Source organism: Artibeus jamaicensis, unplaced genomic scaffold (assembly GCF_021234435.1).
Source record: "Artibeus jamaicensis isolate MK-2021 breed Jamaican fruit bat unplaced genomic scaffold, CSHL_Jam_final contig_1127, whole genome shotgun sequence".
Lineage (NCBI taxonomy): Eukaryota > Metazoa > Chordata > Mammalia > Chiroptera > Phyllostomidae > Artibeus > Artibeus jamaicensis.
Genome location: NW_026521219.1, coordinates 2,422,758 through 2,435,021, shown reverse-complemented (window position 1 = coordinate 2,435,021; position 12,264 = coordinate 2,422,758). Strand labels below are relative to the sequence as shown.

The window sequence follows — 12,264 nt, the reverse complement described above, 5'->3', positions numbered from 1 at the left end:
AAGAAAGGTAACAGGAATGGTTGGGGAGTCTTAGACAACAAAGAGCTCAACAAAAAGGGGTACAAGTGTAAAATTTTACATATTACTCTTTCATTTCAGCTCCTGCCAAAATATAATTTCAAATGATTGAAAATCAACCTAGACTGGAAGTTTAGAGAACTTCATCATATTTTCAGATTGCTATATTTTACTGTGCTTTACAAAACGAGTATACAAGGAAGGATTTAGTCTAGCCCTTAGCCACTGTCATTAAATTAATTTTAACACTTTCCCCCATTTGTAGATATAGAAACATATCCACTTCTTGTGCACATTAACCTCCAACAGACTGAATGCTACCACAAAATTACAATTTTTATGATGTTATTGCAATAACATAACGATGGAAGACAAATGTTACCTTCAACTGTAGCTGAGTGGAATTGTCCAGGATTGGGAATTCAATCTTAAATATTCCACTTTGAGGAAGAGTGTAATTTAGCATCTGGACGGCTTCTCCTTCCTGATTTCTGCTGGTCCATCTGCCCTCGTACTGTGTAGAGTTTCTCTGTGTCACCATTATGACGATGTTATTTACTCTTTCTTCAAGAGTCAGTTGCTTGCCATCAGAACGAGTCACCTTCACCTAATCATCAAAATACAACATTGTAAAACCAGGTAACAAGAGACTCAAAGGATTTAAGTTCATTTAAGTCCAGTTTCCATCTATGCTATTCCTATAAAACCAAACTCTTAAAAATGATCAGTGACACCCTAACTTCCGGATTAAGTGGTCTCTCTCCGAGACATCCGACACCACTGACCGCTCCCTTCTTGACATTATGGCTTCTCTTGCTTTTGGCAGCTCCACAACCTCCTTCACTTCATACCCTTCTTTCTGCATCCTCTCAGTTCCCTTCTTGGTTCCCTTTCCCTCCCCTACATGTGGGGACTTGTCAAGACCAAATTATCAACTATCTGTTCTTCTGTCTTCCTGTTGCCACCCACACTTCACTCTGGAGCTCATACTCAACACTTCCAATACCACGGAGGATATTTCTACCTGAATATCCCTGTCATCTCAAATTCAATGCATGCAAAACTGAGTAACCATCTCGCCATTCCTATTTTCTCGAACACCACAAATCTACCAGATTTAACATCCCTGAATTTCCCCTCTCTCCACCCACCTCCCAAATCTAATGTACACACCAAGTCTGTACTTCTCTCTTTCACCCTCTCGACTCCCACATCCACCTCCACAAGGCTGCTCGTCACCTCCCACCCAAGCTGCTGCAGTCCTGATCAGTCTCCCACACTCACAAGGCTCCTAGGCTCTTCACTGCCTGGAGCATAAAGTTCAAACACATATGTGAGCCATTCAGGACCCTCTACAACTGTCCAAGCTGTACCCCCGTTTTCTCTCTGACCGCTCCTGCACAAAAGCTCTCTGTCGCAATGGTGCTGGTAAAGTTACTGTCACCTGAATGCACCCTGAACTGGCCAGCCAGAGAGCTCTCTCGCCTTGGTCCCAGCTCATCTTGCCCTCCACCTCCCACCCCCACACCCAAACACTTAAAATCCTACCCATCTTTTAACAAATAGTTTAAATTCTCCCCTTCCCTAAGGCATCCCTTTAATGACCCTCATCAAAGCGAACTCTTCCTCTGAACTCTGACTGTTTCACTCTACCCATTTGGAAGTTACCTTTTTTTTTTTTTTTGGTTTTTGGTTTTTGGTATTATTTACTTGCCTTTTCAAACTGGCTAAATTATAATATCACTGAAATCAAAAACTATCTAAATTTCTGCAGTCATTCAACAAGAAGTGATGCCTCCTTTCTTTAAACGAGGGGCCAGCGAACTAAGACAGGTGAGGCAACCAATCCGGTGTCCTTGTAAGTAAAGTATTACTGGAACATAGCCACCCTCACCCAGTTACAAAGTGGCAGTGGCTGCTTTCGCACTACGATGGCAGAGTTGAGGAGCTGTGTGTGACACAGAGCACATGGCCCACACTGTTGAAAATATTTACTACCTAGCCCTTTGCAAAAAAAGGGTGCCAAGCCCTTTTTTAAATCCTGTAGAAATTCGTGACACTGATGCTATAGCCGGCCTTGAGTTTTAGTTGTGTATATTTTCCTGTCACCATCACAAAGACTGAGCACCCAGCGCAGGGACTGCATATTTCTCAGCTCTCAAACCCAATCCATCACCAAGCTTTGCACATTGTCGAAATTCACTCAGTTAATAAGTGTTAGTTCTGCCCTAGCTGGTGTGGCTCAGTGATTGAGTGCAGGCCTGTGAACCAAAGGGTCGCTGGTTTGATTCCCAGACAGGTCACATGCCTGGGTTGCAGGCCAGGTCCCTGCTGGGGGTGTGAGAGAGGCAACCACACACTGATGTTTCTCTCCCTTTCTTTCTCCTTCGCTTCCCCTCTCTCTAAATATAAATAAATAAATAAAAATTTTTTAAGTGTTAGTTCAATTTTATCTAAAACAAAACATAGGTAAATTTGTTGATAATTTTTAATACTATCTTTTTGCTAGAACTGAAATTAGTCGTTATAAAAATCAAATTAAAATTGAATAATTTTGACCAGCATCTAATTCCTTCAACTACTTCATAAAAGTTCAATGTAGCAATCCATGTAGTAATTTAAATAAATTTTGAGAAAGATATTTTTGTTGGAGCTACCTTTTCAGAAAAATTAGACAAAGATCATTTGAAAATAATTCTATATACTTCATATATCTAAATAGGAAAAATATCTACTTTTCACTTAAATTTTTTAAAAGCACTGAAAATGTTATTTTGTATTTTGTTTCTTTAAACTGAAGTTAATGCTTTGAGATCACTAATAAATGAGCCAACTTACAGAGGCTGTGAAGTTCAGCGATGGCTTCAAGACAGTAGCATAATCAAAAAAGTCAATGGTGTAATCATGTTGCTTGAAAAATACATTGGCACTTGCATTTCTGGAGATACCTGTTTTGGAAATTGCATCACTTAGAAAGCAAAAGTTAGAGTTCACCAACAGCTTCTATCCACCAAATATCCCCATCTGAGCTAATTCCCCAGGGGCTAAGATATCAGGGCTCAGGGCCACATGCCCACATGGGTTCCGTGGCTGCTGTGTCCTCTACAGATCCTTCTAATAAGTGCCATTACTGCCATCCCCATGACTGACACATGTACCAGGAGATTAAGGCCACTGACAGAGCAGGCTTTTGCTCTTTTTGGGACTGGTGAAAACTGTTGAAATAGCAACAGAAAGACCCAAGTAAGTAACCTTTATTTTATTATTAAGAGAGAAAACTGTCTAGGAGCAGGTGTGATTCAGATGTTAAGTGATCTAAAAAAAAGATGGTCAGCTGAAAAGGTAAGCCTTTCCATGTGTAGTTTTCAGGCTGAAATAAAGAACAGGAAGGAAAAGATTACAAATATCCCTCACATGTGGCTGAAGTACAGACTTTCATAGAAAATAAGTTTCCCCTTCACAATGAAAACATTCTGCAAGCAAGACCACTGAACTGTCATGACAATTTCATCATTAAACAGCATCTTTACCAAGGCAGTGATGTTCCCAAATAAACATGCTAGTTATACTAAAAAAAGATGGTAGAGCTCACCATATAAATAGCTTTACCTTCACTTCAAAGTCCACAAACCTGTAAGTGATTCTGTCACTGTGGCTAAAATTTCTACTGGCCCAGGGGAAGATGGAGACATGTGTTCAGAAAGCCGATCTGAAAAATCCATTACCTTTTTCATCTCTTCATCATTAAAAGAGAAGTTTGCAGATCCATTTATCTGTTTTGTTAAAAATTTACAATTTTATTCTTCACTTTAGCAATTTAAATTTTAGAAATAAAATTCAAACTAAGTAACGTCAAACACTATGATGGCTTCGATTGTATTTTAACCATGATAAAAGGGCAATTCTCACTTGTCTAATGCCCGAAAGCCCATTTTTCTTACATTCAATTTTTTTGTTAATTCAGTACAAATTTTATTTCTAGAAAAAGTACACTTAATAGTTTTCCCCATTACGAGTTATATCTATAAAAGTTACCTTAAATTTTTTTGTAATATTTTTCTTCATGCCCCAAAATGATAAAGGTAAAAATGTAAGTGTTACGTCTCCTCTCACTGGCTTTCCGTATGTATACCTGAAAAATAATAATTTTTTTTTACATTTTCAACTTGACACTATCACACAAATACAATGAATATATTACTTTCAATAGCATATAGGTTGGCAACCCAACTAAAAGAATTATAGGAAAATATACTCTTACTACAAATTTTCAAAACTAAACATAGCTAGGAATGTCCTTAAAAAATGGTGATCCTTGAAATTACATCTCCAAAATGGGAAGACTTTTAACTGCAACACCTCAGAACAGTTCCTAGATAATGCTTTACCCAGACTCTCACCACTTCAGAGACCCCAGAGAAAATCTGATCGTAAGTACAAGTGACAACGTCTTGCTCTAAGATTTTTTTCATTTTTATTGAATTTATTGGGGTGCCACTAGTTAACAAAAGTATGAGGTTTCAGGTGCACAATTCTACAACTCATTATCTGTACACTGTATTGTGTGCTCACCACCCCAAGCCAAGTCTCCTTCCATCACCATTCATGCTCCTGATAACCTCCTGCACCTCCTCCACGATCCCCCCCAGGAAATCACCACACTGTTGTCTGTGTTCAAAGACTTTTAAAAGATTATGAAAATATTTTATTCCAAAGCTCTGGACTGTCCTGTTAACTTAATGCATGCCTATGAGACTCTGTAGTTTTTGAACATTTTTTTAATGCTAGTTGCAATTGTAATCACCATGGCCCATTACTTCATGTTTAAATATTAACCAGGAGGATGTATTAGACCAAACACTCTAGGGCACCAAATGGGCTCATGGCTCTCAAAAATTATCTTGCAGGAAAGTTTAAAATAAGAGTACAGTATTTTTTTAATCCACAGTGCCAAAATTATCTTTTTAAGTAAAATCTCATTTCTGCTGCTTTGCATTCTATGTATTAATTTTATCCCCCTTAATGGAGAGAAAGTCTCTTCATGTGAAGGAGAGGCAATCTTTGCTAAACCATTTTACTGCCAAGAAGCCTTTTTTAAATGTGCTCCCTGGGTTCCTTCCATGTCTCTTGTGAAATGCTGAGCCAAACATGGAAGTCAGCTCTGCTCAAGCGCTGTATAAATCAAACAGTAGTTCTGCTTCCTGAGTCCATCAGTGGAACACAGAAACTGTCTGGATCAACTCAACTCAAAAGTCAGTAGTAAAATACAGCTCACAATTAAGAACAAAATAAATCAAACTTCCAATGTGCCACCCTTCCAAATGAAAACTGTCAAGTTAGTGGAAACTCTGGTGAGCAACTTCAGTATCAAATTCACTCATTCAAACAAGTCCTCAAAATCTAACATTGCTATATTTTGTTAAAGTTTAAATAAATGCACAACTAAAATACCAGATCATTATATTTGAAGTTGTATTCCATGATAGTACAGGGAGCTTGAAAACCCAGACATAATTTAAAGTATCGTCAGACACAAATATTTTTAATTTTTATTTAAATGTGAAGCAGATTTAGCTTCCCAAGCCCCAGGCTGATTGTAATTATTGCAAAAACAAGGACACTGACAGATACTGTCCTAAACAAAATCTGGAAGCATTTGGGATACACTAATTTTTCAGAAAGTTGTAGTTTGACATTTAAAAAAGCAAATCAGAAATACTATTGGATAGTGTTATTAACAACACAAGAATTTTTCTTTTCTTTTTCTTTTTTTTTTTGAAAACAGCCATTGCACAAAACGTTTTTAAAATACCTAAAAATTTGAAAATTTTAACATAATTCACATTTCTTCTCACCTTTTTTCATGTCATTTACAAAATAAAAATGTCTCAATTCTTCAAGAAATAAATACATTTTGATAAATCTTCAGCTAAAAAAATATTTTTTAATCTACAGGAGTTATGGAAGTAACTAGATGTATGCTATTTTCTTGATAATTCTCTTGAACCCATTGTGGTTGGTGGGAAAGAATCTATTATTTATTTCAATAAGGTGGGACTAGTGAACAGACGTTCACATCAAAGCTAATAAACACAGGTTTTTATTCATCTCCGTTAAACTAAAAAGAGACTGTTAACTTTCTTCTTTGGATAATTTCCAGCAATGTTTTGCACATTAACTATGCCTGGATGGGACAGGTGGCTACTAGCAAAACAGTAACCTAAACTATTTACCATTTATTCATAGAGATGTCTATAATAGCTATTATGAAACACTTTAAACCATCCAAGTAGTAAGACAACAGAACTCATTTTCAAAATACAGCCAAGGAACAACTGGATTTCAAGCCTAACCCTCTACCCCCTTATTCTGTGAGAAGACCAAACCCACTGCCCTTATGACTCAGTTTGATTCATTCCAAATAGCAGGCTTTTGACTGGGAGGAAGGCCTTTCCCATGCTACACAGAGCTCAGAACTGAAACCTTAGAGATACTGTTTATCCATTTGTTCTTTCAATATGTATTTGTTGGATGCCTACTCCATGACTAACGCAACAATAGGCACCAAGATGCAGGAGTAAATAAGAAACAGAAACACCTTCAAAAAGGTGGACCAGCAAACAGCAGCACTGTGTGACTATGAGAAGTATAAAGATAGAGCATTAGGAGCAAATAGCCTGCCTTGAGATAGGCTACTTTGTAAAGGCCTATTGGTCAGCAAAAGCATTTTGCATTCTTGGAACTACAACTAACGTTTGGGAATAGTGTGTGAGAGGTTAGAGAAGGGATTAGGTAGGATGTTCCAAAAGATAAGAAACCAGAAAAGAACTCTATAAGATACACTAAAAAATTTGAACTTTGTCCTCGAGAAGATGGTCTAAAAATTTTCATGCAAAACAATCATAAAATTGATTTGTCTTTAAGCCAAAAATAAAAGATAAAGAAGAAGCAGAGGAGAAGGAGAGAGGGGAAGGGAGGAAGAAGACAACAGCAAGAACTCTGAATGCAGTGTAGAGAAAAGATTGGAAAGGGTAAGACTGGAGTAAGGAAAAACTTTTAAGAAACTATAAAAATAATTGAGGAGAGAAAGATGACATTGGCCTGAATCAAAGAAGTGGCAACAGAGATAGGTTTGAAAGACATTAAGGAGATGAAACCAATAGCATTAAATGTTGATTAGATGTGGGGACTGAAGGAGCGGGAATTGTGCAGCTGACGTGGGCAACTAAATAGAGTGTGGTGCAGCCACCAACACAGGGACACAGAAAAGAATTAGACGCAGGGGAAGATGACATATTTCATTTAAAGTATCTGTGGGAAGAGGTAAACCCAGAGAGGTGAAAAATAGATTAGTGGTTGCTAGGAGTCAAGGGCATGGGGAAAGAGGACTGACTGAAAATGGTTACAGTTTCTTTCGTGGGTGATGAAGATGTTCTAATAGCAACTATGGTGGTGGTTGCATAACTGAATATACTAAAACCCACTTGAAATTATACATTTCACGTGGGTAAACTATATTGCATGGGAATAAAACTCTCAATAAAACTGTTATAAAAATAAACAAATAAAGTACCTGTGGGATACCCAGTGGGAGAAGACATGAGGATCTGAGTCTCAATACAGAAATATGGACTAGAGATAGAGATGTCGATGTCATCGGCTGACAAAGAGTAGCAGGAGCGCTGGCCACAGAGAAGAAAATTCAAATGTATAGAGAGAGAGCCGAAAGTGGAACTATGAGGAGCAAGAACCTTTAAAAATAGGCAGAAAGGAGTTGCCTGCAAAGAGTCTCAAAGGAGTAGCCAAAAGGAAAAGAAAAAACAAAAACAAATGGGAGAGGACAACAATGTCAAATGCTGGACAGTGTTGAGAAGGTAAAATGGGTTTAGATGACACAGGGCGAAAGACAGGTTGTAAGGGGCCGAAGAATAAATGGAATGGAAAGAAGTGAAAAATGCAGCGCTCAGTGGGCCGAGAATAGGTGAAGATAGGGCAGTAGCTGGACGGAGACAGGAAGTTCAAGGGAAGATTTGTTTCTTTTAATGACAGATGTGTTTGAACACATAGTGAAGATGCCACTGAAGAACACAATGGAAGCAATGCCAACGCAGGTGAGAGAGGAAGTGGAACTGGGAGCCTCCTGTCAGGAGGCCGTGTCTACCACCTGTACAGAGAGATCAGCCTGAGGGGGGAACAGGTGTTGCTTTCATTCTGCAGATACAAGATCATCCTCTTCACCACCATTTCCATTTTTTCTGGGACACAGCATTTGTAGAATAGGTGTATGCCAGTTTTTGAAGACTTAAAGAAGACTCTGCCAGTCCAAATATTTCATTAATCTTTTGCAAAATTGTAAATTATATCCTCAGTCTGCATGAAAGCAGACTGCCCAGAAACTGCACTGGCAAGCCCAGAACTCATGACTGCTGAGGCGGAGGAAATGTGCATTCCTCTGGGGAAAGGGTTCCTAGGCCTTGTGGGTGGGACAGAGAAGGCTGCACTGCCCTGGGACAGAATCACTTTCCTTTGCCACAACCACGGATATTATCCCTAGACACCTGAGGCTTGGAGAGAGGAGACTTGGAATGACTGTCATCAGAACTAGCCAGATCTGAGAACTTTAGACGGCAAAGAGGCTCGCTATCTTCAACAGAAAAAGCAAGCGTACTGAGAAGGTCTTTTTGATGTGTGAACTTCACTTGGTTGAAGTCCCCAGTCTGTTGAACACTAACCTAGATGTTGAGGTGAAAGTATTTTATAGTTTTAAATTAAAGCTGACTTTAAGTAAAAGAGATTACCCTGCATATTCTGGGTGGGCCTGATTCAATCAGCTGAAAGGCCTTGGGAGCAGAGCTGACTTCCCTAAAGAGGAAGAAATTCTGCCTGTGGACAGCAACTTCAGCCCATGCCTGAGAGTTCCAGCCTGCCCTTCCTGAGTGCCTGCTCAGGATTTAGGATGTGCCTACCCAGCCCCGACCCTCCTCCCCCATCAAGCAAGCTAATTCCTTGCATCCAATCTTACTATGTACCTCCTGCTCATTCTACTTCTGTGATAGAACCCTGACTGCGCCACATACTGAGGGAAATGATAAGAGTACGGCGTGGTGAACACTAAAGTATGCCGGGGCCCTCACAAATGTCATGTTACTATTAGCCATTTGTATTTGAAGAGGCTCAACAAATGAGAAATAGGATGAAACTACAAGAGTTCTTAATGTGCTAGGGGAGGAGGGGGTGTCAGTGGTGTGGTTTTAGGGGGTCCACACCCCCTAAATTGTATATAAAATTGTAGTTAAATTGTATATAAAATTTTCTGAAGTTACTAAAGTTTAGGAGCCACTGTTTTAACTAGTTGTACTGAATCCCTGTCAAAGCCTTGAAAACAATAAACAAAAGCTAAGATGATGTATTTCCACACTCAGCTTAACCCATACAAATGCTGATGGTCTGTGGGGATTTGCACTGCGTTTTATAAGCTTTAGTCAAAGAACTCAAAACAAAACCCAGGCAAAAGGCTTAACCTTCAGCTAAGGTGAAGGGCAAAATAATTATGTAAAATGCAAGCATTTATATGTTTTCTAAACCATAAATCCATCCACAGTACCCCAATTCACTTTGAAAGCTACCTCCTAGTGCAGCATGGGCCGCAAACTAACTTGGTACACAAATCACAGCCATGTTTTTGCCTTTGTGTTGCATGGGTTTCGCGTGATTTTTTGACCAGAGAGCATCTCAAGCAGAAGTCCTCAGAATGTTTTGGTTTGTGGACTGCTTCCACCAGGAAACTCATGGCCCATCACCGCCACTGCCACAAAACCTCACCAGGAGAGGAACACGGTGCGGAAACAGCAGCGAGAGGAGGTCTAGTTCTCATCAGCTATTACAATTGAGTTCTGAAATTAAAGAAATTTCAGAAGCCAAAGCACAGATATTGACACACTGAAAATAAAAGCTTCAAGAGATCAATCCTAGAGTTACTTGAGGACAACCCCAGCCTGTACTTTTGAGAACCTCTAATCTGAGCCTACACTTTTCTTTTTAATGTTAAGTCCAAATATTTCGGGTTCCTTGTTTCTTTTTTCTCCTTTTTTTGTTGAACTTACTGGGGTGACATAGATTAAGAAAATTATGTAAGTTTCAAGTGTACAATTCTATGATACCTCCTTTGCACATTGCATTGCATGCCCACCCCCCCAAGTCACGTCTCCTTCAGTCACCAAACAGTCGGCCCCCGTCGGCCCCCGTCTGCCCCTGCTGCCCCGCCACCACTCTGGTAACTGCCATAGTGCTGTCCAAGTCTGTGAGTTTGAGAACTGTTAGTCTGGAACTCTGAGGATGCTTTTTTGCTTCGCAAAACCACATGCTATGATGTTGGAGCCGGTAGATCAAAACCACAAGAGCCAACTCTACATCTTTTGTACATATGCTGACATGAATAACGCATGTGAACTATTTATTCATATGCTAATTGCAATAGGAAAACCAAATCTCTCCCCCAAGAGTCAGCCTCCATCATTAACAAAAAAAAAAAAAAAAATTAGGAGTTAAGAAGAGGCAAATTGCCTTAATCCATGCCAACTGAATGAGGAATACAGGTACATTTTTAAAAATCTGGCATAAACTATGATGTAAATTTCTCCATTAATCTTGGAAAGACACTAATCCGTGGAAAATATTTTAGGACTGGATCAACTCTGAAGCAAAGAGAAATGGTTTCCATGTTTAATTGTTGTTTATTATAGACATTTGTTTCCTGCCCATTGAGGTATCTTAATAAGCAGAACACTGTGCTGACATTCTGTAATATATAATGATTCTTTGTCATACAGTTTCATAACAGTTTGTATGCATAAAAAATTATACTTACTTTGCTGTGACAGTACCATTTAAACTCTTAGAATTCAAAGAACAATATAATGGTGTCTGCAAAGCAACTTCAAATTTTGGTAATACTGGAAATAAAAACAAGAGTAAGTATTTTAAAGAATCTATTTGCTATCACTTATTTACAGCTTGACAAAATAACAAATAGAATTGTTTTAAAGGAGTTGATAACTGGTAGTTTGAAATCTGATTCATTACAATCCAAATACACAGTAAGGCATGGATGAAAAGCACTTCCCTTCACCCAAAACGAGAAACCGCATGAAGTTACTGACTACACAGTGACAGCAGGGGCCAGTCACTGTGGACACTGGTGTGAGTGGAAATTTCCCATTGGTAGAACCTAAACTGTATCCAGAACCCTAGATGCAAACACATCTGAGTGCTAAAAGACCAGGTTTTTCTTTAACTGTCACCCATCAGTGTGTCCTTATACATGCTAAAACACTCCCACATCACTTGGCAAACAGCTGCTTCTAGAGCAGCCCCTTCCCTAGGGCCTTTCACCAATTCGGTTACTAAAAGAACATCCCAGGGCCTCTTCTTCTGCATGGTGCCACAGAAGCAGTCAAAGACCATGCCTGTCCTTTGAGACAAAGGCAAATCTTGTGACAATCTAATATAACAGACTGCTATACGGAGAAAGTTGTGTAGTAGAAATTCTAGTGAATAAGATATGGCTACAAAATAATCATTTTTTTCCTTGTGTGGCAGGTACTGATAGGTAATTCCAAAATGAGAAACCCTACTTTCATCAGCTTTATGTAATCAAGATATAAAATATTTTATCAATATTAATAGTATTGATATAAAGTACTCATCCAGAATATAACATTTTTTATTTCCTTTCAGTCTACAAAAATATTTTTTTCTCTAACTCACTGACCAGAGAAACAGATCAGTCTCATAAGAGGCATCTCACCATTCGATTAACGCAAGAGAAGTATCAAGGTCAATGGGTCAACAACATGGGCAGACATCCAGCTCCAAAGCAGGCCAAAGACCCTTGTGTTCCAAGACACTCTTGGACTGACTCCACACCAGGCTATGACTGGAGAGTCAAAAAAGCTCTATGGGTCACCTGAGACCTTCCTTGAAGTCTTTCCAACACAGAAATTAGGGGACACTCAGAGGTAGAATTTCCTTAGAGTAAGGAATAAGGAAATAAGAATAAAGAAATTTCTTATTCTAAGGAAATTCAAATGCCCCCCTCCTCAAACATCCTAGGTTGGCATCAATTCCCCACCTCCGTTATACCTCATTCAGCCACATGCCACCACCCAGCACCATCTCTACACAAAATGAAAATATTCTATAGAAATCTTGGCCACCTTTGCTTTATTCTTCTAGATCAAGGCTATC

At 39.0% G+C, this 12,264-nt stretch overlaps 1 protein-coding gene across 1 annotated transcript in view; it reads right to left on the bottom strand.

Moving 5' to 3' along the window:
• The window catches only part of CD109 (CD109 molecule), a 118,796-nt gene that overhangs the window by 50,180 nt on the left and 56,352 nt on the right, over positions 1-12,264 (bottom strand). The window contains exons 7-11 of the mRNA XM_037147406.2: positions 10,886-10,970; positions 4,054-4,150; positions 3,650-3,791; positions 2,857-2,966; positions 401-625 (exon numbers count right to left, since the gene is read on the bottom strand). Of these exons, the coding sequence (XP_037003301.2) occupies positions 401-625; positions 2,857-2,966; positions 3,650-3,791; positions 4,054-4,150; positions 10,886-10,970 (659 nt within the window). The remainder of the gene's footprint in view (positions 1-400; positions 626-2,856; positions 2,967-3,649; positions 3,792-4,053; positions 4,151-10,885; positions 10,971-12,264) is intronic.